The sequence below is a fragment of the Mugil cephalus genome, chromosome 18 (assembly GCF_022458985.1).
Source record: "Mugil cephalus isolate CIBA_MC_2020 chromosome 18, CIBA_Mcephalus_1.1, whole genome shotgun sequence".
NCBI lineage: Eukaryota > Metazoa > Chordata > Actinopteri > Mugiliformes > Mugilidae > Mugil > Mugil cephalus.
The window spans coordinates 2,537,567-2,565,069 of record NC_061787.1 but is presented as its reverse complement, the minus strand read 5'-3'; the positions used below and the strand labels follow the sequence as shown (position 1 = coordinate 2,565,069).

General features: G+C 41.7%; 2 protein-coding genes across 2 annotated transcripts in view; both read right to left on the bottom strand.

The window, feature by feature from the left end:
• LOC124995607 (NACHT, LRR and PYD domains-containing protein 12-like) overlaps positions 1-27,503 on the bottom strand; it is a 1,019,357-nt gene that overhangs the window by 26,548 nt on the left and 965,306 nt on the right. Inside the window, exon 16 of the mRNA XM_047568111.1 lies at positions 51-1,828. Within this exon, the coding sequence (XP_047424067.1) occupies positions 51-1,828 (1,778 nt within the window). The remainder of the gene's footprint in view (positions 1-50; positions 1,829-27,503) is intronic.
• On the bottom strand, positions 5,977-27,294 carry LOC124995609 (NACHT, LRR and PYD domains-containing protein 12-like). The gene is made up of 11 exons (XM_047568113.1): positions 26,922-27,294; positions 25,824-25,958; positions 22,958-23,159; positions 20,151-21,994; positions 19,842-20,015; positions 19,425-19,598; positions 16,996-17,169; positions 16,099-16,272; positions 12,450-12,623; positions 7,958-8,131; positions 5,977-7,666 (listed from the first exon to the last, which is right to left on the bottom strand). Exons 2-11 carry the CDS (start codon positions 25,937-25,939, stop codon positions 7,651-7,653), a joined length of 3,222 nt encoding a protein of 1,073 aa, XP_047424069.1. The 5' UTR covers positions 25,940-25,958; positions 26,922-27,294; the 3' UTR covers positions 5,977-7,650.

Here is a 27,503-nt window from a genome sequence, read left to right as displayed (position 1 = left end):
GTGATCATCTGATGAACATCTGAATGATTTTGTTAATGATCAGGACTCACCGAGCCTTTCTGCAGTTCCTCACAGCTGGGATCAGTCTCTGTCGTCCCTCCTCTCCTGTGTTGTACTTCTTCAGGTCCAACTCATCCAGAACCTCCTCTGACATCTGCAGCATGTAGGCCAGAGCTGAGCAGTAGATCGAAGAGAGTTTCTTCTTTGATCTGTTCTTTGACTTCAGGAACTCTTGGATCTCCTGATGAACTGAGAGGTCGTTCATCTCCATCAGACAGTGGAAGATGTTGATGCTTCTGTCAGGAGACATTTTACTAGTCTTCATCTCCTTCAGTTTGCTGGTGGCTCTCTGGATGATTCCTGGACTGTTCTCTGTCTGACCCAGCAGACCTCCTAAGAGTCTGTGGTTGGACTCCAGAGAGAGGCCATGAAGGAAGCGAACAAACAGGTCCAGGTGACCATTTTTACTGAGCAGAGATTTATACATGGCTCCATACAGGAAGTCATCCAGAGACTTAGTGAAGACCCGGTAGTCTCTCCCCAGGAAGTTCTTCAGAACCTCTGTCTGCCAGTTGGCATAACAGTGGAACATGTAGACTGCAGCCAGAAACTCCTGAACGCTCAGATGAACAAAGCAGTAGACTGATTTCTGGAAGATCACACTCTCTCTTTTGAAGATCTCTGTACAAACTCCTGAGTACACTGAGGCCTCTGTCACATCCAGACCACAGCGCTCCAGGTCTTCTTGGTAGAACATGATGTTTCCTTCCTCCAGATGTTCAAACGCCAGCCTCCCCAGCTTCAGAAGAACTTCCCTGTCAGCCTCCATCAGCTCCTGTGGACTCGTCTTATGTTTCTCATGGTACTTGTTCTTCTTCCTCTTTGTCTGAACCGTCACAAAGTGTGAGTACATGTCAGTCAGGGTCTTGGGCAGCTCTCCTCTCTGCTCTGTAGTCAACATGTGCTCCAGAACTGTAGCAGTGATCCAGCAGAAGACTGGGACTCCACACAGGATGTGGAGGCTCCTGGAGGTCTTGATGTGGGAGATGATTCTGCTGGACAGCTCTTCATCACTGAACCTCCTCCTGAAGTACTCCTCCTTCTGGGCGTCAGTGAAGCCTCGTACTTCTGTTACCCTGTCAACACATGTAGGAGGGATCTGATTGGCTGCTGCAGGTCTGGAAGTGATCCAGACCAGAGCCGAGGGAAGCAGGTTCCCCTTGATGAGGTTTGTCAGCAGCACGTTGACTGATGCCTTCTGTGTGACATCAGACACAACCTCACTGTTGTTGAAGTCCAGTGAAAGTCTGCTTTCATCCAGGCCATCAAAGATGAACAAAAGTTTACAGACAGCCAGCTGCTCTGCTGTGACCTTCTGTAATGTTGGATGGAAAACATGGAGCAGCCTAAGAAGACTGTACTGCTCATCTTTGATCAAGTTCAGCTCCCTGAACGAAAGCACAATCACCACACTGACATCTTGGTTTTCCAAACCCTCTGCCCAGTCCAGAGTGAACTTCTGCACTGAGAAGGTTTTTCCAACACCAGCGACGCCGTAGGTCAGAACCACTCTGATGTGTCTCTGTTGGTCAGGTAAGGCGTTAAAGATGTCGTGACACCTGATTGGAGTGTCATGGAGGGCCTTAGTCTTGGAAGCTGTCTCAAGCTGCTTCACCTCATGTTGGGTATTAACCTCTTCACTCTGTCCCTCTGTGATGTAGAGCTCAGTGTAGATACTGTTGAGGAGGGTTCCTCTTCCTGTTACATCAGTTCCTTCAGTCACATGTTCACATCTCCTCCTCAGACTGATCTTATGTTCATCTAAAATCTGCAGACCAACATCAGCTGGAAAGAAGAAGGAGAGACAGAAAGAAAACAGTCATCCCTGTTTGAAGCCACAAAGTACAGAAAACCATCATCTGCAGCTCTTCATCTAACAGATCACTGAGGTTCCTCCTTCCTCTCTGCAATATATAAGACTGATTCACTCATAAACTGAACTCTTGGTTTTAACTGCACTGCCAACAAAATACTGCTAATCAGATGACAAACATTTCCTCTGGCTGTTTCATGATACAAGCCTCTTAGTGGTCAGTTACAACAGGAGCAGATTAATTCGTATCAACAGTAATTAACAAAGCTCAGTAAGTAGCAAAATAAGGCTGGTGTGTAAAGTGCATGTGAATAAATAAAATTATAGGGATTGAAGAACTTAGTTTAGCGAGATTCCATCAGCAGATGACCAGTCTTACTTGTTCTGGATCTTTGTCCACACTGGGGACAGGAGGAGTGTCCTGATGAAGCAGACTGGCCCAAGTATGAGGTGATGCACTGTCTGCAGAACCAGTGTCCACAGCTGGTAGAGACTGGATCCTTCAGGACGTCCTGACACAAAGCACAGCAGGACAACTGCTCCTCCACAGAAACATGACTTCTCTTCCTGTCTCTGTTAATACATTTACATATTGTTGGTGAAAAATATCATCAGTGTCCAGAAGCACACAAAGAACAGGAAAAGTTTGAATTGCCTTCCTTCGATTTTAGCTCTCCCGTCAACATCTGCATCATGACTATAAATCTTTCAGCAGAACATTTCTACTTCATCCTAAAATCATCATCTTCCATCAGGTCAGTTTACAGTAGAAACAGTCTCTTACTTTGTGTCTGAGGGTCCAGGTTCTTTACTGAAGTTTGGAGGTTTGTGTTTAGAAAAGTCACTCTTCATAGACAGACAGCTGGATACTGGAGACTCTGCTCTCTGTCTGTGGTACTGACCTCTGCAGAAACAAATATGTTGCCATTCTCACAATTCACCGATAAACTCTGAGGTAAAGTAATTTAACTGACAGGAAACATACAAACTACAGCTGCTGTAGATAATGAGATGGTTTCATATTTGTAACAGTCGTTTGAGATTAAATTGCAGCTTTTCTAGGTGAAGCTGAGATGAAGTCTGAAGTGATTTAAATGAGTCATGAACAAGTTAGTAGCAGTTCTCCTACTTTGGTCCAGGTTCTTTACTTAAATCTGGAGGTCTTTCTTTGGACCAGTCACTCTTCATAGACAGACAGCTGGATACTGTAGACTCTGCTCTCTGTCTGTGGTACTGACTTCTGCAGAAACAAATATGTATTAATGCAATACGATAACATAGGTTTCACTTATTCCACAGTAATTAAGTTGCAGTTATGTAAAGAATGTAGGCTTGACATGTGAAAAGTCAATTTTAAGTTTTTCAGGAGGCTGAAGAAGGGGGGATTGTGTATTATTATCATTATTTTAATTCCTACAGATTTCCTCCAGTTTGTGAATACTCTAAAATTGAAGTTGAGAGTCTGCAGTCTTTAATTTTCTTTGCTTCATTTTAGGTCATCAGGAAGTCCAGCTCTATCCTGGGCTGCTCTCTGGACTCAGTGAGGGAGGTGGGTGACAGGAGAGTCCTGGCTAAACTGTCATCGATGCTGGACAATGAGCACCACCGATCCTATTACTTTTTCTTGCAATTCATTAATTAGGTACTGTGCAATGCTGTGCAATATTCTACTACCTGTTGCGCAACACTTTCAGTTTGTCATGCAATACTTTGTGTCACAATCCAATTACTTTCTGTTGCAATTCACTACTTTTTGTATATGTGCCAATATTCGTATGTTGTTTATTCTATTCTACTTTTTTAATCTAAAGAGTAATTATAGTAGTTCTATAGGCATAATAGTTCTATTACTTTGTGTTTGAGGGTCCTTCACTAAAGTCTGGAGGATCTATTTCTTTGGACCAGTCACTCTTCATAGACAGACAGCTGACTCTGTCCTCCTCTTTCTCCATCTTCTGGCCTTCAGTCAGTCTGAGAGATAAATCAGAAACATTCAGTGAGTTTACATCAACTTCATTTCCAGGAAGACGATGGTTACCACAATACAACAAGGACCCGTTTCACCTGGTAACTTTAAAACCTTCTGGTGAAATATAAGATACTGAGGTGAAGCTTCTTAAATTAAAAAAAAAAAAAAGTTAACAGCGTTGGCCGATTAGAAAAATAAGATTAACACTCACGCTACCTCCGTCTTCAGTTTTCCTCGTGTTCTGAAAATGGAGTCTGAACGATTTGACTGAACATGTTCACTTTCACTTCTCCTCCTTTGATCACCTGGACAGGTGAGCTCCTCCTCTCTACTGGAAGACACCTGGTGTGTGTGTGTGTGTGTGTGTTTGTGTGTGTGTGTGTACAGCTCAGATACACACAGGCTTCTCTTTAATCAGGGCAATTAAAGACAATCTGTGCAAATCAACAAGTCAACTGAAAATCTGAGCAAATCACATTTAAAAAGAAAAAAAAAACGCTCTCAAACAAAAATGAAGCTAAGAACAGTCGCTCTGACTCTGTCATCTGATTAGATGTAATTCTTTTGGACCAGACAGGGTGGTCTTCAGGTTACTTTGACAACAAAGGTCATATTCTACATTTTCTATCATTTCACATTTATGTTTTTGTTAAGAAACAGGAGCATGTTGACATGATTCACAGCATGTCTATACCTGTGATGGCCACTATGATGTATTTTCACTATACGCCTCGATGTTGCCTCCCTCTCCGGATTTAAAGGCTTCCATCATAGAGATCAGTTTCACATCTGTCTGCGCTCCATCTCTCTCACACTTTTAACTTTTTGAGAATTGATTACAGATTCTGTGTCATGAAAGTATTAATATTTCTTGTAAGTATTGATATTTCTGGATCAATACACACATCCCTACTGAGGACCAGTTTGACTTTTCTACTATCAGAGTGACAATATTTTGGCCGGCTCTCTCTTCTTTACATTACTGTTTGAGGGTTAAGACTTGGTATAGGGGGAAAGGTTACGATTAAATTATAGTGAGGGCTAGGGTTAGGGTTAGGGTTAGGATAAGAGTATAGGGCTAGGGAATGTATCATGTTCTCACTAAGATAGCAGTACAGATGCGTGCGTGTTTGTGTTTATCTCTGTTGAACAGGATGCTTTCTCAGGTCTTTGGTCAAGATGTTGTCTCTTTCTCTTCATATTAAAATCACAATGTTTCAGTTAAATGGATGTAGATGTGTGTCTGTGGGTTTCGGTGAACAAGTTTTCGTTTCAGCCTCTAGAATGACATGTGATCCTTCTCATCCTCCTCTAATGGAGTCAGTCTGAAACATGAACCAGTGAAAACGATCAGGATCAATAAGTCTTTAAAGAGACACACCCAAAACCATCAAGAAAACTCCAACACACACACACACACACAAAAAAAAACTCATAAGATTTGCTTAAAAAATATATTGTAAGTATTTGCATGCAAATAATTTAAGTAAAATTTAATGCTGCAATATCAAGTAACACTCACTTGCAAGTATCAAGTTAATTTTACTTACCATAAAACATAACAGTTGTGAAGATATTAAGTAACATTTACTTAATTACATCTAAGTTTTAAGTTGTATTTATTTAAACAAATTAAGTAAAGTCTACCGGTTTTTCATAGGCAGGAACATAAACATCAAAGTTAATTTTATATATCTATAGTATTTGCTGTTATGAAGTCATTTAGTAGATCTGAAATAACTGTCTACTGTGACAAAAAAAGCTCACTTCTTGATCAACATGAGGCTCTTGATTTTTTATACTAACTGTGTTTAGGACAATACTGGTGAAAGCAGCATTGTCTGACTGGAACCCTCTACTCACTCCAGAGTCTCCAGTTTATAGTCTGGACTCTCCACAAGATCAAGAAGATCTTTCACATCTGAATCCTTCAGACTGTTGAGAGTCAGCTCCAGATGTTTCAGATGGGAGGGGTTGGACTTCAGAGCTGAGACCAGAGAATCACAGCTGATCTCTGACAAACTGCACAACACAAACTAACTGTACCACTGTCTGTGATGAGTTCACTGACTGAGATAAAGGTAAGTGATAAAGATAGTTGGTTGTCACCAAATAAAGGACAGCATGAAAGATGTAGTTATTTAATTTTTTAAATTATTTCTTTATTTATTTTGATCAATATAATCTACAGAGCAGGAAGAGAATTTGAAGCTTCCACCTTAAAAATAATAATTAAAATGTCAGGATATTAAAGAGAACCCAAAATGAACCAAAACAACAGCAGAAGCACATAAAGTAAATGCTGATTAAATAATGCTGGCTGTCTTCATGGAGTTAACAAAACAAGCAGCTACTACAGAGCAGTGAAATAATTTTTAAGAAGCTTTTGAAACGTTTTAAAGGAGAAAGATGAAAAGCCATTATTAAAGGAAGCACTTCCATATACACAGGTGAAGCTGGAAGTTTATGTGTATTTTCTGTACTTTTGTGATTAGAGTTTACTATATCAGTGGGTTAAAATTCTCTCAGTTTAAAATGTCTGTATATAAATGCTTGTATATCCTAAGTAAACTGGACTGTAGATTGGACTGTATATTCTTTGTAATTCCTACTTATTCTATTTTTAAGATTATTTATTATATTATTAGTATTATTATTTTTTACTCTTATCCTTATGTCTATGTCTGGTTCATATGTTCTTTGTTATCTTGGGATTCTTAGACAAAACAATTAATCTTGAATATCTTAGTATGTCCTCTCTTGTGATGTGCTCTTACTGGGATCTATTGTCATGTTCTATGTTTTGTGTTGCCCATCTAGGGACTGAGGACGCTAATTAACATTCATGCTATAATCATTCATACTTATGTCTATTGCTGTCTGAATAGATGTTCATTTATGTGCACTGTCCCTATCTAATAAGTAAATAAATTAAAAATACTTTCTGGATTAGAGTTCACTATATCAGTGGGTTTAAATTCTCTCAGTCCATTGTAACGTTAGGAACGTAACGTAGGAGCTTCTGATTGGCTAACTAAGTGTAGTAGAGGGCTCCTGGTGGATGTATTTAAGGTCAACCTTTAAACCCAGGTCATCATGGACCAGGAGGTCACTCAGAGATGCCTTTAGTCTCCTCGAGATGAATCATCACACTATGTGCAATAATTTCCTGCTGTGCAAAACCCCATATTCAATGTTATTAAAAAGCAAAAAAACTTGGAACACATGTATATATATATATTGTATTATTTATACACTGATGCATGTATTCTTATTGTGATTGCCTACACTGCTCTTTGTGCTGAACACTGGTACCCTTTGAGTAGGAGCAACAAAAAGTAATTTCCCCCTAGGTTTAATAAAGTAATTCTGATTCAGATCTTCAACAACAGCAGAGGACTGTGTGAAGACTGTGGAGGAACAGGAACAGGTACATAAATATTGACACACACAGTCAAACTAGTCTGACAACAACATGAGCTGAAAGGCTGCTCAGCAAGGAAGAAGACCGACTGTGGTTTTATTACCTGCATCAGGACAAAGATCTGATCATTAGAAGAAATACCTTCTGGTCTGATGAAACAAAAACTGAACAATGACCATCCTCCTATCTGGAGGAATAACCTGGAGAACAGCATCCTAACTACGAAACAATGAGGAGGAAGAATTGTGTCATATGTGATTTACTGTGGGAGAGAAAACAAATGGCTTCACGAGGACTCCAAACATTTATCTGCAGTCAGAGTCTCTGTCCACACAAGCTGCTGCTGCTTCAACCTCTGGATCATCAGGACACAGCTCATCCTGTTTACCACCACTTCCACCTGTAGAGAGGAGGAGAAAGAAGAGAGGAGGTGAAGGAGTGTTTCCCTTCATCATCACATCCAGTAGAAAGAGCAGCAGGGACTTGAGTCCTGTTCAGAGCAGCAGTGGAGCAGCTGTGGAGCTCAGCCAGCTTCCTTTCAGCTTCATGTTAACGTGTTGGAGTGAACACACACAGACCTGCAGAGACTTTTAGCATCAAGTCTGTTTCCTCTGCACATTTCACTAAGAAACTGCTGAAAGTCCTGAACGCTTCATTACTGCACCAACACTTTAGTGATGGATCCACTCACCTCAGAGTCTCCAGTTTATAGTCTGGACTCTCCACAAGATTGAGAAGCTGCTTCACATCTGAATCCATCAGACTGTTTCCTATCAGGTCCAGATGATTCAGATGGGAGGGGTTGGACTTCAGAGCTGAGACCAGAGAATCACAGCTGATCTCTGACAAACTGCACCAACTCAATCTGAATAAAGAATAAAAGATGTAGATAAAATATATTGTTAAATGCTCAACATTACTGTGTCCTAACAGCCTTTGAGCCTCATTGATTTTAACAACTAACAGTGGACATTATCTACAGTTTCTGCAACAAACACTGGTCTTGAACTAAAGGACATTTACAGATTCATGGAGGAAAGTTGTGGATGAAGATGAATTAGATTCAGTTGGTGATTAAACATATCAGATCTACAACAGTGACAGACAGTGAACTGACCTCAGAGTCTCCAGTCTACAGTCTGGACTCTCCAGAAAACCACACAGCTGCTTCACTCCTGAATCCTTCAGACTGTAGTTGAATCTCAGGTCCAGATGTTTCAGATGGGAGGGGTTGGACTTCAGAGCTGAGACCAGAGAATCACAACTGATCTCTGACAAACTGCAGCTCTCCAGTCTTAATAAAGAATAAAAGATGTAGGAGGACAAGTTATAGGCGGTGAAATAGAAAACAGACAGAGACAATTCAGACTTTATTCTGTTGTGAACAACCAGAGTGTCTGACTCAAAGAAAGAAAAAGACCATTACATGCATAAACACCCTCATTGCCTCTGTTGTTAAAGATGCCCTAATTATTTTGAAATTGGAAAGGTTAATTTTTTTGTTCTAGAGATGTTTTTAACATGGCTCTTGAAGGTGGTGGTTGAATCTACAGTGATCCCTAGATACTTGAACTCATTTATGAGCTCAAGCTCCTGTCCTCCCAGGAAGACACTGGAGTGTGCCAGGTCCTTTGTTATTTTATAAAAATAAATGCCCACTTTTTTTTAATATTTAATAACAAACATGACTTTTTTTTAGCCAATAATGAATAAGAGTGAATTCTGACTCAGAGATATCAGTAACAGTAACAGTAACAGTAACAGACAGTGAACTGGCCTCAGAGTCTCCAGTCTACAGTCTGGACTCTCCAGAAAACCACACAGCTGCTTCACTCCTGAATCCTTCAGGTTGTTGTTGTTACTCAGGTCCAGATGTTTCAGATGGGAGGGGTTGGACTTCAGAGCTGAGACCAGATAGTAACAGCTGATCTCTGACAAGTTGCAGCTCATCAATCTGAATAAAGAAAAAAAGATGTGAGTCCAAAAAGTTCCTTCTTGAAATGTGATCCATTCCTGGAGATGATGTACACAGGCTATATGTAAGAATCAGGAGTCAACAAAACAAACCCCCTGATGGGTTTTTTGTTGTACCTGGTGACTTCAATCACACCAATCTGAAGACGGTACTTCCCAGTTTTTATATTTATCAAGTCTACACTTACATTCCTTTCAAAGCCCGACCCTCCACGCATCTCTTTTGCAAGACTGTGTTAAGGACACTCTGAAGCCATATACAGTATATACTCTTGTGCAGTATCTTAGCTGTCCCTAGAACTTGTCACTGCACTGGTGAGTGCTCCTACTAACATAGGGATCACGCTTGCCTTAACCTTCCACATCCATTCCAGCTGCTCTTTAAACCCTTGGTACTTATCAACCTTTCCGTGTCCTTCTTTCTAATGTTGGTGTCAGCTGGTATCTCCACATCTATCACCACCATCCTCTTGTGCTCTGTGTTCAACACCACTATGTCCAGTTGGTTAGCCAGGACCTGTTTGTCAGTCTGGAAGCTAAAGTCCCACAGAACCTTGGTCCTGTTGTTCTCAACCACCTTCTGTGGTGTGGCCCATTGGGACTTGGGTACTTCTATTCAATACTAGATACAGATGTTCCTGTAGAGTATCCCAGCCACTCGATTGTGCCTCTCCATGTATGCTGATCTAGCTAGCATCTTAAACCCTTCTACCCTGTGCTGGACTGTCGCAAGAGCTCAGCATGGCTCTGCCACAGTCAATGGACTAAACCACAGAAGAAGAAACCAGACTTTACCATGAAGATCCTCAGTGTGGATCAGTAGAATATCAGCCTCATGTCACCACAACTTCATCATCATATTCATGTCAGCACACAAAGAAAACATGGAGTCTGACCTCAGAGAATCCAGTTTACAGTCTGGACTCTTCAGAAGATCCAGAAGATGCTTCACATCTGAATACTGCAGATTGTTTCCACTCAGGTCCAGATGTTTCAGATGGGAGCCGTTGGACTTCAGAGCTGAGGCCAGAGGACCACAGCTGATCTCTGACAACCTGCAGCTGATTAATCTGAATAAACAATAAAAGATGGGAAAGATTTGAGTTTTCAAAGTTCCTGTTTGGCGTCACTCAGAGTTCCATCATGTGTTCAGAGCAGCTGAACATTTGAAGCCAAAAGGAAACAGCTTTAAACAGTCCAACAGAACAAGTGAAGAAGAGCTCTCTTTATATTAATGACAAAATAAAGACATAGTGACTTCAGCTCTGAACTCTGACAGCTCCACCAGAGGCTCCATCTCTACAAAATCATGTTGTGCAGAAAAAGTTATTTCTGATTCCACTGAAGATTCTAAAGTTTCAAAGTAAACAAACACGTCAGGATATATTCAAACAAAGTCTCATTTTGCAGAAAATTGATGCTGTCTGCTTTGAATATGGTAACTGGTCTTGTTTTTATATAGCGCCTTTATACCTATTGGTACTCAAAGTAATTTACAGTCACAGACACATCAAACACATTTGCTCACACAAGTACACACCAGTGCCATGCACTGGGAGCAATTGGGGGTTCAGTGTCTTGCTAAAGTACACATTGGCACCTGGGACATTCCTGTGATCAAAGGACTAACCCTCAGGTTCGTGAACAACCCACTCTACAAATTGAGCCTCACCTGCCACTATAATCATCACTAGACTCCACAAGGTAAATACTGAACATTTATTAGTTCCAGTCTGATGTGGTGGAAATGATTTTAGTTCTGTTCTAAATGTCTGACAGATTTAAGGTGGAAATGAAGAGTGTCAGAGTTTCAGAGTCAATCATCCAGTGGAGGATTTTTCTTCTTCTATGAAGTTTTGAAATGTGGAGCTCAATATGGCTCTGCCACAGTCAATGGACTAAACCACAAAAGAAGAAACCAGACTTTACCATGAAGATCCTCAGTTTGGATCAGTAGAATATCAGCCTGATGTCACCACAACTTTATCATCATATTCATCTGAGCACACAAAGAAAACATGGAGTCTGACCTCAGAGTCTCCAGTTTATAGTCTGGACTCTTCACAAGATCAAGAAGCTGCTTCATATCTGAGTACTTCAGACTGTTTCCAGTCAGGTCCAGATGTTTCAGATGGGAGGGGTTGGACTTCAGAGCTGAGGCCAGAGGATCACAGCTGATCTCTGTCAACCAGCAGCTCTTCAATCTGAATAATAAAAAATAAATGTAGACAAAATTATGAATAATTCCATCAGATGTGTTCAGGTTTTAAATGTTCAGCTCAACATTACTGTGTCCTAACAGCCTTCAAGCTTCATTGACTTTAACAACTAACAGTGGACATTTTCTACAGTTTCTGCAACAAACACTGGTCTTGAACTAAAGGACATTTACAGATTTATGGAGGAAAGTTGTGGATGAAAATGAATTAGATTAATTTGGTGATTAAACATATCAGATCTACAACAGTAACAGACAGTGAACTGACCTCAGAGTCTCCAGTCTACAGTCTGGACTCTCCAGAAAACCACACAGCTGCTTCACTCCTGAATCCTTCAGACTGTTTTCACTCAGGTCCAGATGTTTCAGATGGGAGGGGTTGAACTTCAAAGCTGGTCCCAGAGAATCGCAGCTGATCTCTGACAAACTGCAGTTCTCCAATCTGAATAAAGAATAAAAGATGTAGTAATCAGTGTCAGGATTGATTTGAGTTTTCTGTGAATACATTCAGGTCTAAGTGTTAATAATGTTTTTTCTTACTTTCTAATCTATGTCTGTCATTTATCTGCTGTATCTTCTAGCCAAGCTTCCATCTGATGACTATACTGCAACAGTAATATTTAGGCCACATGTGCTTTCTGCTGGGTTAACTTCACTTTGTAAACTTCCTCAAGTGTTTCAATCCGCTGAACGGCGCTCGGTTTATCAATAGAGAACGAGGTTTTTTTGGCCCAGAAGTTTAACACCACATGTCCGTTTCTGTTTATTATCTCCTCTTTTGATCGCTGATGTTCTCAGTACACGCTGGTCTGTTGACCGTATCACATGATGGTGGTGACTGACACTGCACATTAAATTATCCGACGTCTCATTGAGTTGTTTTCTTTTTGCTCAGGTGCATGTGTGTCACTGGTGGGACTAGGCAGGGAGGCGAGGAGACATGAAGGTGGGGGGAGGGCAGATCTACAACAGTAACAGACAATGAACTGACCTCAGAGTCTCCAGTCTACAGTCTGGACTCTCCAGAAAACCACACAGCTGCTTCACTCCTGAATCCTTCAGGTTGTTGTTACTCAGGTCCAGGTGTTTCAGATGGGAGGGGTTGGACTTTAGAGCTGAGACCAGATAATCACAGCTGATCTCTGACAAACTGCAGCTCTCCAATCTGGATAAAGAGAAAAAGATGTGAGTTCAGAAAGTTCCTTCTTGAAATCATGTGTTCAGAGCGGTTTAAAGTTTAAAGTTCATGTTGAGATACGTTGTTCAATCACAGTGAACTCTTATAGATTCTGGTTTAGACAAACCAAGACATTTTAATCACCTTGTCTTCTGAGAGAGTGGTATCAAGATAGTTTAACATTATATACAATAAGTCATTTAATAACAGATTCAGCCATAATATAAAACAATTGTTATTTTTAACACAGAAGAAAACAGACTTCACCATGAAGATCCTCAGTGTGGATCAGTAGAATATCAGCCTGATGTCACCACAACTTTATCATCATATTCATCTGAGCACACAAAGAAAACATGGAGTCTGACCTCAGAGTCTCCAGTTTATAGTCTGGACTCTCCACAAGAGCTAGAAGATGATTCACATCTGAATCCTTCAGGTTGTTTTTTCTCAGCTCCGGATGCTTCAGATGGGAGGGGTTGAACCACAGACAACAGCAAGAACATCTGATCCCTGAAACACTGGAGTCCTCCAATCTGAATAATAAAAAAAATGATGTAGATAAAATGTAATCAGATATGTTGTGTTGAAAAGAATAGTATGACTTTGTCCTGTTTTTGAGCTATACAGTAACTTGACGCTTCTAGTCACCTTTTCTCTCAAATAGGGTTTGCGTAGCGTGGCGGATTACTCTATTGTGTTTAGAGTCCTAGCAGTGGGTTGCAGGTGGAATGTCTCGGGTGTATCCGTAGGGGGGTTAACAGAAAAGCTTAAGGATGAGCTAGCAGTAAGGGATCAGACAGTCTCCCTAGATTCCCTCTTTTTTTTAGCGGTGAAGTTAGATAATTGACTCAGAGGAGACATAGACAGAGATGTTGTCCAGCCTTTGTTCACCAGTCTCCTGTGTCCACCCTTCATTGTTGGCTACCCCCCGCTTCTCCCACCACCCATTTTTAAAAACAAATCAATGCAACTGGGCCTAATCCACCTGACTCAGGAGGAGCGACTCAGCTGTATGACAGGCAAGGAATGCCTATACTGTGGCCACAAGGGTCATTTTGTTTCTGCCTTCCCCCTACACCCAAAATGCTCGGCTCTCCTGTTGTTGAGGAGGGGCAGGTGAGCCCTACTCACTTCTCCTCACCCAGCGCTATGTGCTTTTCTGTGCCAGCATCCCTGAGTACTCCCACAGGGCCCCTGCAGTTTTCTGCCTTGGTAACATTCGGAGCTGAGCACAAATTGACTGATGAAGTGATAGCATGGCAAGATGGATTCACAACCAAACTGTTTGGAAACGCCATCATTGTCAGAGCACTAGATGAAAAATGACTCCCCTGAGTAACCCACCAAACCACCCAGCTTGAGCTGCATGTGTCGAGGAATCAGCGATGGAGAAATATATTGATGGTTCCTTGGCAGCTGGGATTGTTCGCAACTTCAGCTGGTACTCCAATGGTTTATGGAAAACCGACTTTATGTCAAAGCAGAGAAGTGAGAGTTACATGCAACTTCAGTCAAATTTCTGGGATGTATCGTTACGAGTGGGCAGGTAATGGGAGATCCAGAAAAGATTAGGGCTGTAGCAGAATGGCCAGTCCCCACTACAGTGAAGTAGTTATAGAGATTTGCGAACTTCTACAGAAGATTCACAAGAACTTACAGCTCCGTGGCAGCCCCTTTATCCCAGCTTACCTCCTCCAAGGTCCCCTTCTGCTGGTCACCTCAGGCGGATGCTGCTTTTCAGTGCCTCAAAAGACTTTTCACTTTGGCTCCCATCCTCACCCAACCTGATTCCCAGCAGTCAGTTTGTTGTAGAGGTGGATGCCTTGGAGGTGGAAGTGGGGGAGGTCCTTTCCCTGCGTGGTCAGCTTGACAATTTGCTGCACTCCAGTGCTGTTTTTCCCCCACAGACTCACCAATTCCAAATGCAACTACAATGTGAGGAACTGGGAGCTGTAGGCTATAAAACTGACCCTGGAAGAGTGGAGGCACTGTGTGGAGGGGGTGGACCATCCATTCCTGGTATGGACAGACCACAAAAACCTTGCATACATCCAAAAAGCGAAACATCTCAACTCTCATCAAGATTTGTGGGCTTTGTTTTTTGGCCATTTCAATTTCACCATCACTTACCACCCTGGAAATAAGAATTGAAAACCTGATTCACTTTTCAGACAGATGTTTCAGACTTCCCCTCAAGCCAGGATACTATTCTGCCCTCTCCCATGTGGCAGGAGAGGTGAAATGGGAAATTGAGTCCGGCATCGATGAGGCACTCTGCGACCAATCGGACCCTGGCAACAGCCCCCCAGCAAGTGCTTTGTGCCTGATGTGGTGAGTCCTGCAGTGGGGTCATTGTTATCGTTAGGCCTGTCATCCCGGGGTTAAAAGAACCTTACTTTTGGTGGCCGTCCATGGGTGCGCTACCTGCCAGGTGTGTGCCCACGGCAAAACATCCCACTTGCCTCCTGCTGGTCTTCTCCATCCCATGCCAGTCCCAAGTCGCACCTGGCCCCATATAGCGTTGGATTTGTTAGTGAGCTACCTCCATCTCAAGGTGACACCATCATTCTCACCATTGTGGATAATTTTTCAAAGTCTGTCCATTTTGCGGCCCTGCATAAATTGCGATCCTCTCAGGAGACAGCGGACCTACTTGTGCCACTGTGTTTAGGCTTCACGGAGTCTGTGGTGTGTGGCGATTCAGAAGCTCCCATCTGCCGGTGATCAAATACACTCAAAAACTCCCTCTTCAGTTTTATGCTGCACTGTGCAGTCACTTGGACCCTCAACTCTCAGTCTTCCCTGCCCTTTAGCCAAACTTTATTAATACATTCAGTGTTGATTGTGTACTCAGCGTCTGCCTTATGGGTCTGCAAAGCACCACCTGACTAGAATCAACTGGTCCTGTAGTAGCTGCTACCCATATAAATTGTTTCACATAAAGTTACATATGAAAATAAATTAAACATATCAGATCTACTGTAGTAGCAGACAGTGAACTGACCTCAGAGTCTCCAGTCTCCAGGCTAGACTCTCCAGAAAACTACACAGCTGCTTCACTCCTGAATCCTTCAGACTGTTGTTACTCAGGTCCAGTTGTTTCAGATGGGAAGGGTTGGACTTCAGGGCTGAGACCAGATAGTAACAGCTGATCTCTGACAAACTGCAGCTCTCCAATCTCAATAAAGAATAAAAGATATTGATACAATCATGAATAATTTAATCAGATGTGTTCAGGTGTTAGATGTGCAGCTCAACATTACTGTGTCCTAACAGCCTTTAAGCTTCATTGATTTTAACAACTAACAGTGGACATTTTCTACAGTTTCTGCAACAAACACTCGTCTTGAACTAAAGGATATTTACTGATTTATGGAGGAAAGTTGTGGATGAAGATGAATTAGATTCAGTTGGTGATTAAACATATCAGATCTACAACAGTAATAGACAGTGAACTGACCTCAGAGTCTCCAGTCTACAGTCTGGACTCTCCAGAAAACCACACAGCTGCTTCACTCCTGAATCCTTCAGACTGTTGTTACTCAGGTCCAGAAGTATCAGATGGGAGGGGTTGGACTTCAGAGCTGAGACCAGAGAATCACAGCTGACCTCTGTCAAACTGCAGTTCTTCAATCTTAATAAAGAATAAAAGATGTAGTAATCAGTGTCAGAACTGATTTGAGTTTTCTGTGAATACTTTCAGGTCTAAGTTAATAATGTTTTTTCTTGCTTTCTAATCTATGTCTGTCATTGAACTGCTGTATCTTCTAGCCAAGCTTCCATCCACTAACTATACTGCAACAGTAATATTTAGGCTACATGTGCTTGTCTGCTGGGTTGAGAATTAGGCAGCAGGTGTTTGTAAGCTGCTGTTTGGAGAGACATACTCTAGTAGAAATGTATTGGAGTACATGATGTTCGTACCAAACAGTTGTGTTTCTTAGTCAGATTTATTTGTAAACAGACTTTTTGAACCTGTGTTTGCTGCCTGGCTGCTAGCATGTTTTAGCATCCCGTCCCTGTGGTGGACTGATGCCTCTGAGCCGCTCTAGTCGCAATGGGAGGACAAGTTATAGACGGTTAAAAAGAAAACAGGTGGAGCCACTTCAGGCCTTATTCTGTTGTGAACAAACAACTTTTGTGACTCATGACTTGAGTCCTTAATTTACTTCTCTTTCAGCCTCATTGACTTTAATATCTAAGAGTGGACATTTTCTACAGTTTCTGCTGCAAAAAAACTAATCTTGAACTAAAGGACCCTACAGATTTATGGAGGAAAGTTGTGGATGAAGATGAATTAGATTCAGTTGGTGATTAAACATATCAGATCTACAACAGTAACAGACAGTGAACTGACCTCAGAGTCTCCAGTCTACAGTCTGGACTCTCCAGAAAACCACACAGCTGCTTCACTCCTGAATCTTTCAGGCTGTTGTTACTCAGGTCCAGATGTTTCAGATGGGAGGGGTTGGACTTCAGAGCTGAGACCAGATAATCACAGCTGATCTCTGACAACCTGCAGTTCTCCAATCTGAATAAAGAATAAAAGGTGTGTGTTCAGAAAGTTCCTTCTTGAAATCATATGTTCAGAGCTGTTTAAAGTTCATGTTAAAGATGTGTTGTTTTTCTTCTGTGATTTTTCTTCTTCAATGAATCTTTGAAACCTGGAGCTCAACATGCCACAGTCAGTGGACTAAAGCACAGAAGAAACCAGACATTACCATGGAGATCCTCAGTGTGTTAGTGGAAAATCAGCCTGATGTCACCAAAACTTTACCATCATATTCATCTCAGCACAGAAAGAAAACATGGAGTCTGACCTCAGAGTCTCCAGTCTACAGTCTGGACTCTCCACAAGATCAAGAAGATGATTCACATCTGAATCTTTCGTGTTTTTTCTCAGGTCCAGATGTTTCAGATGGGAGGGGTTGGACTTCAGACAACAGAAACCACAACTGATCCCTGACATACTGGACTCCTCCAATCTGAATAAAGAATAAAAGATTTAGATTAAATGTAATAAGACATGTTGTGTTAAAATGAGCAATATAACTTATAACTTAACTGATTACTGACTAATTTACACAGAAGTGCTAGAAGTGACATTGAAGTCAAAGAACCAGACGGAAGCCGCAGACTTGTCGTTCTTTACACCCTTAGCAGGACATTATTTATCATAGAAAAGATGTGTACTTTACGTAACCATGAAACAACCTAACGGCAATGTCTGATGTGTAGTTTTTATAGTTTGGTATGTGTGTTAATGTTTTGTGCTGAGCCATAAACATGTGCAATAAAATTCAGTTGATGCATGTATTCTGGGAACACTTTTGGTTACTAAACTTTGATCCCGGCAACCTGCTTAAGTCCAATGTTCCTTACAACCTATTTATTGTATAACTGTCTATCAATGTATACATACACAGGTATATGGAATTTTTCCAACAGTCCTTCTGTTATTGTGGATCATCATCATGTCATCTACAAACAGACTCTCTATCTCGCACCTGGGCCCCCAGTCATACTGAGAGAAATCGGGATATGTACTTTAACTGTCACATAAAGCAAGTGACCAGGACTGCATTCTGTCACCTGCATCAGCAAGGTCAACATCAGGAACATCTGTCTCAGAATGATGCTAAAAAATTAGGCTAAGACTTTGACAAAGCTGATAGTTACAGCTGGACTGAACCAGCCCTTAGTGATGCTGCTATAGACCTAAGCTGCTGGGGCATGATGCACTGAGCTCCTATCCTCTACTCTCTTCTCTCTGGCACTGAGCTCTTATCCTCTCATTTCTTATCTGTTACTACTCATGCATTATGTGCTACTACTGTTTAACATGTTAACAGCTGTGAGTCCCTCTTTTCACTTCCGCTCCTGGTGTCTTCTTGGTATATAATGAGAGAATGCTGTTTGTATCCAGAGTGACAAGGTTACAAAGGTCCTGTCTGTCTAATCAGTCTCTCTTTGCTCTTCTTCCCAGACTCTTCACATTCCTGTTTAGTTGTGTTCCATGAGGTTATCCGTATGTCTCCTACATTCTACACCATTCAGACGCTTACTCTTCATTCATGCACACCCGACACCACTGACTTCACTGACTTCCACTTCTCATATACTGACTCTTAATTTGGTATGGCAAAGTATTCTTTAGTCAAGTCCTATGTTCTTTTTGTAGAGGAAATCATAAGAGTTTTTGAGCATTCTATACAGTCATGTTACGCTTCTAGTCAGCTTCTTTCTCTCAAACAGGGTTTGCGTAGCGTGGTGGATTACTTGAGTTCAGAGTTCTAGCAGTAGGTTTGGGGTGGAACGTCTCAGCGTGACGGGGTGTATTCTTAGGGGGGTTAACAGAAAAGCTTTAGGATGAGCTAGCAGTAAGGGATCAGACAGTCTCCCTAGATTCCCTCAGTTCTTTAGCGGTGACGTTAGATAATTGACTCAGAGAGAGACATAGGCAGAGATGCAGTCAGTCCTCTGCTTCAAGCCAAATTTTACAGACCCGCTGTCCAGCCTCCCATTCACCAGAATAAAGAATGAAAGATCAGTATAAAATAATTCAATCAGGTGTGTTCAAGGTTTAAATGTGCAGCTCAACATACAGACTTCAAGCTTCATTTAGTTTAACAACTAACTGTGGACATTTTCTACAGTTTCTTCAACATTCCTCTTGAACTAAAGGACATTTACTGATTTACGGAGGCAAGTTCTGAATGAACATGAATTAGATTCAGTTGGTGATTAAACATATCAGATCTACAACATAACAGACAGTGAACTCACTCCAGAGTCTCCAGTCTACAGTCTGGACTCTCCAGAAAACCACAAAGCTGCTTCACTCCTGAATCCTTCAGGTTGTTGTAACTCAGGTCCAGATGTTTCAGATGGGAGGGGTTGGACTTCAGAGCTGGTCCCAGAGAATCACAGCTGATCTCTGACAACCAGCAGTAATTCAACCTGAATGAAGAATATAAATTGAGCTCCAATGAAATGTATGATGTGTTTGACTCAGCAGCAGCCTTTTGTCAGTCTGACTCAACAACATCAGTAACAGTCTGTGACTGTGTATTTAGTTTTTATCATCAGTAGAGAAGTGAATGGACTCTTGCACCAAAGCAACGTATTTACCAAGGTTTGCTGTCAATGATTTGAATCAAACAACTAAAGAAAACTTCCAACAGCTCCAGCCAGTCAACTGACCTCAGAGTCTCCAGTCTACAGTTTGGACTCTCCAGTCCAGCAGACAGACGCTTTACTCCTGAATCCTTCAGGTCATTATTACTCATGTCCAGCTCTGTCAGATAGGAAGGGTTGGACTTCAAAGCTGAGGACACAGCTTCACAGTGAGTTTCTGAGAGTCCACATCCACTAAATCTGTGATTAGAAAACATGTAAATCTGTTATAAAATCAGATCATTTACATCTAGATCCAGACTGAATGAGTATAAAACAGAGTGAGGTGATCATCTGATCAACATCTGATTGATTCTGTTAATGATCAGGACTCACAGAGCCTTTCTGCAGTTCCTCACAGCTGGGATCAGTCTCCGTCGTCCCTCCTCTGATGTGTTGTACTTCTCCAGATCCAACTCATCCAGAACCTCCTCTGACATCTGCAGCATGTAGGCCAGAGCTGAGCAGTGGATCACAGAGAGTTCCTTCTCTGATCTGTTCTTTGACTTCAGGAACTCTTGGATCTCCTGATGAACTGAGAGGTCGTTCATCTCCATCAGACAGTGGAAGATGTTGATGCTTCTGTCAGGAGACATTTTACTAGTCTTCATCGTCTTCAGCTTGTTGATGGTTCTCTGGATGATCTCTGGACTGTTCTCTGTCTGACCCAGCAGACCTCCTAAGAATCTTTGGTTGGACTCCAGAGAGAGGCCATGAAGGAAGCGAACAAACAGGTCCAGGTGACCATTTTTACTGAGCAGGGATTTCTTCATGGCTCCACATAGGAAGTCATCCAGAGACTCAGTGGAGACCTGGTAGTCTCTCCCCATGAAGTCTTTAAGAACCTCTGTCTTCTTGTTGGTGTAACAGTGGAACATGTAGACTGCAGCCAGAAACTCCTGAACGCTCAAATGAACAAAGCAGTAGACTGATTTCTGGAAGATCACATTCTCTCTTTTCAAGATCTCTGTACAAACACCTGAGTACACTGAGGCCTCTGTCACATTCAGACCACAGCGCTCCAGGTCTTCTTGGTAGAACATGATGTTTCCTTCCACCAGATGTTCAAATGCCAGCCTCCCCAGCTTCAGAAGAACTTCCCTGTCAGCCTCCATCAGCTCCTGTGGACTCGTCTCATGTCCCTCATGGTACTTGTTCTTCTTCCTCTTTGTCTGAACCATCACAAAGTGTGAGTACATGCCAGTCAGGGTCTTGGGCAGCTCTCCTCTCTGCTCCGTAGTCAACATGTGCTCCAGAACTGTAGCAGTGATCCAGCAGAAGACTGGGACTGCACACAGGATGTGGAGGCTCCTGGAGGTCTTGATGTGGGAGATGATTCTGCTGGACAGCTCTTTATCACTGAACCTCTTCCTGAAGTACTTCTCCTTCTGGGTGTCAGTGAAGCCTCGTACTTCTGTTACCCTGTCAACACATGTAGGAGGGATCTGATTGGCTGCTGCAGGTCTGGAGGTGATCCAGACCAGAGCTGAGGGAAGCAGCTTCCCCTTGATGAGGTTTGTCAGCAGCACGTTGACTGATGCCTTCTGTGTGACATCAGACACAACCTCACTGTTGTTGAAGTCCAGTGAAAGTTTGCTTTCATCCAGGCCGTCAAAGATGAACAAAAGTTTACAGACAGCCAGCTGCTCTGCTGTGACCTCCTGTAATGTTGGATGGAAAACATGGAGCAGCCTGAGAAGACTGTACTGCTCATCTTTGATCAAGTTCAGCTCCCTGAATGAAAGCACAATCACCACACTGACATTTTGGTTTTTCAAACCCACTGCCCAGTCCAGAGTGAACTTCTGCACTGAGAAGGTTTTTCCAACACCAGCGACACCGTAGGTCAGAACCACTCTGATGCGTCTCTGATTGTAGGCTAAGGCTGAAAAGATGTTGTGGCACCTGATTGGAGTGTCATGGAGGGCCTCCATCTTGGAAACTGTCTCAAGCTGCTTCACCTCATGTTGGGTATTAACCTCTTCACTCTGTCCCTCTGTGATGTAGAGCTTAGTGCAGATCCTGTTGAGGAGGGTTCCTCTTCCTGTTACATCAGTTCCTTCAGTCTCTTGTTCATATCTCCTTCTCAGACTGATCTTATATCCATCTAAAGCCTCCTGCAGACCAACATGGTCTGATGGAAAGAAGAACAAAAGAGAGACAAAAATAAAACAGTCATCCTGTTTGAAGCCGCAAAGAACAGAAACAGTCTTTGTAAAGAGGTTTTTCTTTATTTCATATATAAATCATTTTAGAGAAAAATTAGAAATGCTTCTATCCAAGCGGCAACCTCCGGTGCTCAGCAGTGAAGCAAATGCGGAAGTATTTAATACTATATATATTATATGTTTGTTGAAGTTTTCCTTGCCCAACATAGCTAGCCTAGAGTAGTTAAGTAGGTAACTTAGCCATGGCCTTGACTCCTGAGGCTAAGCGGAGCTTGCTCCTAACAATATGTATATGTATATATATATGTATATGTATATGTATACCGACCGACCGACCGACCGACCAGTCGGTCGGTCGGTCGGTCGGTCGGTCAGATTGGAGACGTTGTGCTGTTCAATCTGCCCGTAGCAGTGTGGCAGAACTATTTTTCCCGGTTGTCCTTACCGATTAGTGGTAATAAATAATGCAGTGTTGGACAGTTTTAGTTGTTCCTGCTTCCAGAACAACTAAAACTGCTTCCATCTCCTTGGATGTTTGACCCAATGAAAACAGACTAACATCTTTTACACCACCATGAGGTGTGTCTTTCCCCATGCACTTTTTATGCAATAAGAGGCTTCTTTAGTTAAATCCAGATGGCCACTTTTGGCTAGACAGTGTATATGACAGCATGGATCCAGACGTAGCATTAGTTCCAATGTTGAAATGTTAAACACTGAAGTTAAACATGATGTAATGTGATCATCAAGGAATCAAAATGTGAATTCTTGTATTAATATTCTGTCTGATTGAAATTCTACAAGTAGTAAATGAACAGTAGTAACTAACAAATTTCATGAGTAATATAAGGCTGGTATGTGAAACGAATGTGCATAAATAAAACTATAGGGATCATAGAATCTATTTATATCAAGATATAGAATCTATATATATATATATATATATATCAAGAGTCCATCAGCAGACAGATGGACAGTCTTACTTGTTCTGGACCTTTGTCTACACTGGGGACAGGAGAAGTGTCCTGATGAAGCAGACTGGTCCCAGTATGAGGCGATGCACTGTCTGCAGAACCAGTGTCCACAGCTGGTAGAGACTGGATCCTTCAGGACGCACTGACACAAAGCACAGCAGGACAGCTGCTCCTCCACAGAAACATGACTCCTCTTCCTCTTTCTGTCAACACATTTCTTCATCACCACTAAAGTATCAACATTTGACATCACTGTCACAGAGAACAGCAAAAGTTTAATTTCAACTCCCCTGCTTTCATCAACACAATGAACTGCTTTTTCTGTCTGTCTTATTAAACACTGAGTGATCTACCTGCTGTTTGCCGTTAATACAATCACAACATTTCCTGCAGACACAGTAAAAGCCTTCCATCAAAGAGAGCTGATTATGTCCTTCACTGTCCAACTGCAGTTCAATCCATCCACTAGCAGCCCAGTTGTAAATCTGTAAACACTTCAACATTAGGACAAATATATATGAATATTGATGGGTTGACACTCTGAAATAGATGTTCTCAGGTGTTTTACTACGGAAATGCCATGAGTACTTCCTGGATCAAAAACCCAGACTAGTATCTTACATGGCTCAAAAACATTAATTTTGTTATCTTTAAACTTTCAATAATGGAGTCTGATTCTTTTGGTAAGACAAAGGGAATAAGTAAGATTTATAAATACCTGACATATTTCGGCTGTCACCTGCAGTGTTCTTCAGACGTGTCATCTGGTAAGAGTGACGTGTACTTTTTAAAAAGGTGTTCCTCCTGTAAGCATGGCCGACCTGACGGAGCTGACGGGTCACCACCAGATCAGCCACACCCTTCGCCGTCCAATGGTCTCTGGAGGAGAGAGTCCCCTGTGTGGGAAAGCATGAATGCTCCCTAATGTCAATTCATGGTCCTGTCCGCCCGCTTCCTGATCTGGATGGCCTCCATGATCCAACGCTTGAAGTTGTTATTCTCTGATTGGATGACTCTTGCTCCGGTTCAGTTCATAACTTGATTTTCATTTGCGATGATCCGGTATGACCGATTTTAGATTTTGTTCTTCTGCTTTTTGTTTTGCGTTCTTGTGAGTCGACCTGATGTTTCCTTCTTGCATTCCTTTTGGTGTTCTTTTTTTCATATGTTCAAAGTTCTCCCTGTTTCACAGACGTAGGTTTTATTGCATGATGTGGAGGGTACCTTCTAAATGATGCTGCATTTTTTATTCGTTTTTACCTTGTCTTTTGGGTGTACTAAAAGTTGGCTAACTAAACGTTTTTTGAAGGGTTTGACTGCAGTGTGTATGTTTTGCGTTCTCTTTTGTGTCGACACTATCTCTCCATATATATGTACCCACAACCTGAGTTACAATGTAGCCATCCGTTCTGAAGGCTCTCTGTGTTGGTTCTGTTACTGTTTGTTTTTGTTTGGTTTTCTCTTCCTGTTTTCTTTGTTCTCAACTTTTTTTCCCTTTATTGTTGGACGGATGAGTGCATGTCAAATGTATTGTTTTTCCTGTCTCTCCTTCTCCTCTGTTACGATACTGGCCCAAGTTTTCACCACTGACAGGTACTAATGGTGTGTGTGGGTTTCCTGTGTATTGTTATATTGATGCTGCCATCATCTTTGTGGAGTATTTTTATCTCCAGAAATGGTATGGTTTTATTTTCCTCTTGTTCATGTGTGAATTGTATGTTTTCCAGGGGTGTAAATTTAAATGGTCCCTTAGCTCCTGTGTGTGTCCTTTTTTTATTTTTTCAGGAATGTTATCCACATAACTTCTCCAGAAAGATGGTCTACAGAGAGTTGGTGATGACTGAATGGCTCTGGTCTCTAGGTCATAAAAAAACTGCTCAGGTCGGTCACGCCTACAGGAGGAACACCTTTTTGTCACTCCTAACAGATGGCGCCTCTGAAGAAGACTGCAGATGACAGTCGAAACAGCTTCACATGTCAGGCCGTCCATAGAATACAACAGTGGTCGATCCTTTCCACAGTAGAAAAGACACATCACAACATAATTTCGTCTACAATAAATAAAATACTCAAGTGCTACTACAAGTGCAAATCATTCATGAACCTCAAACACAAAGACCAAATTAGATTTTACCAAATTAACAACATGTAGATAAAAGTCTGGAGAAGACTTGGAACGACTCCTGATCTGAAGAATACAACATCATCTGAAGAACACAGTGAGACCATGAGCAGGAATGAGTTCCAATAGCTCAGAGTCACTTGTGTTTATTGATGATGTGACAGATGCACTGGATGAAGTTTGAAGTACAGATAGTACAGAGATATTCAGACAAATGAAGAAAGATGATTGGATGGTGCTTCACAGTCCAGATGGACAATGAGGTAGGACATGGTGTGAAAGAAACCCAGGATCACTACGTGTTATTCATGTTAATGCACATTACTACAACTTTTTAATCCTTGCTATGTATATAATCTATATTTTCTCTTCTGTCGATAGTTTGTTCATATTCATATTTTGAAATTTTGAGCACTGTTTGCTTATACTATTTTATTTTACTTTACTTGATTATCTTATCTTTTATTAAAAAAAAAATATTTTCACCTGTTTTTTTTTCTGCTTGAGGCTCTCAAGAGTGTATCTATTTATGTGAAACTGAGCAACTGTAACCAAGCACGTTGGTTAAATATGATGAATAAAACTAGGTCTAAGAGGAAAACATGACTCATGACTTTTGTACAAGTCACAAAAACTTGTTTTAGTATTTCAGTAAAAATTAATCATCATCAGAGACAGAAAATTAACTGGAACTGCCAGAAGTCAGTGAAATGCATCATGAACCAGTTAGTACTAGTTGTTTTACTTTGTGTCTGAGGGTCCAGGTTCTTCTTCGCTGACGTCTGGAGGAGGATCATCTACACATGAGTCACTCTCCATAGGCAGACAGCCGTCCAGGACTCTGTCCTCCTCTTCTTCCATCTTCTGGCCTTCAGTCAGTCTGAGAGATTAACCACAAACACATGAGTTCACAACAGCTTCAGTTACAGTAAGATAATGGGTACCATCAGGAATTCTCCTCTAACATGGAGGAGATCCTCAGGAAATCTCACCAGAGGCCTCCACCTAAGCTTTACCACTCACTTTTATGTCGTTGTCTGCTCTGTGTGTGCTTCTTTTCTCCTACCACTTTCACCTGGACTTTTTTATCCACAGGTCAGAGAGTGGTTAACGACGCCTTCTCCAACCTATGACAACCCTCCACTCGCTCTCCTCAGATCCGTGTCCTCACTCCACTGCTCTCTCTCATCCTCTAAACCAATGACCGCAGATCTACACTGCCCAGTTTCCTCCTGGTCAAATATGCCGATGACACAATTTTCCCGTCTATGCTGGCAGGCCACTCACAGTAGAACAGCCCAGCCCTTCGGCTTCCACTGAAATTCTCCTCTAACACGGGGGAGATCCTCGGGAAATGTCACCAGAGGCAGTACCTCCTAAAGAGGTGCACCAAGTAAGAACACCACCTTCTCCATCACCTGTAGGTTCTATTCAACCAGCATCCAGAAGACAGCTACTGAGCAACACATATGACATCAACTCACATTTCTATATTTACATATCTCCATAAAAGTCACTAGACCTTTACAGTGGACTGAAGGTGAACACCTCGTTGTCATTTTGGACTTAAATGTATAGAGTGTATATACCGATCAGTCAGTTGAACTACTTGTCACTAGCGTTGTGTTTTTTCATTTATTTTATGTTTATCCAATTTGTTTATTCTATGTTACTTATTGGAAGCCGCAGGAACCCCGTTGTTTTCTAACTAAGCTTTTCCACTCAGTTTTATGTTGTTGTCTGCCCTGTGCACGCTTCTGAAAATGAATGCAATGAATACAGCAGGCCTGTAACAGAGTGGTCTATTCAGAAGAAAAAGAAGAAGAAGAATATCAACACTCACCCTGCTTCACTCTTTTGTTTTCATCCTTCTTCTCTGAATCAAAAATGGAGTCTGGACAAACTGAACACACTCACTGCTCCTCCTCTCTTTTCCTGGAAGCCACGTTGTGTGTGTGTGTGTGTGTGTGTGTGTGTGTGTACACTTGTACAGCTACCTTTCTGAGGACCAGTCCCAGTTTTCTACATCAGAGCCTCCACGAGGCTGTTTGAGGTTTAGGATTTGGTTTTAGGGGAAATGTTACGACTGGGTTGGGGTTAGGGAATACATTGCGTTAGCTGTACATGTGCTGTGTGTTTGTTTCGTCAACTCCCCTCCCTGCTCTCAACTTGATCACCTGATCAGATGAGCTCCTCCTCTCTACATTGCTAAAACTACATGCACTGAGTTTATTCTGATCCCTTTTAGTCACTGTCTCAGCAGCGACTCTTCTTCCTGGGGTCACAATAAATACACTTGGAAAACAACAATTATAGTACACATAAAATTAACAAATTCATAAAGCTTGATAAATACCATCTTCACACAAAACGAAACCAACAATTATCTTAAATGAGAAAATGAATAAGAGATGAAGTTATAACT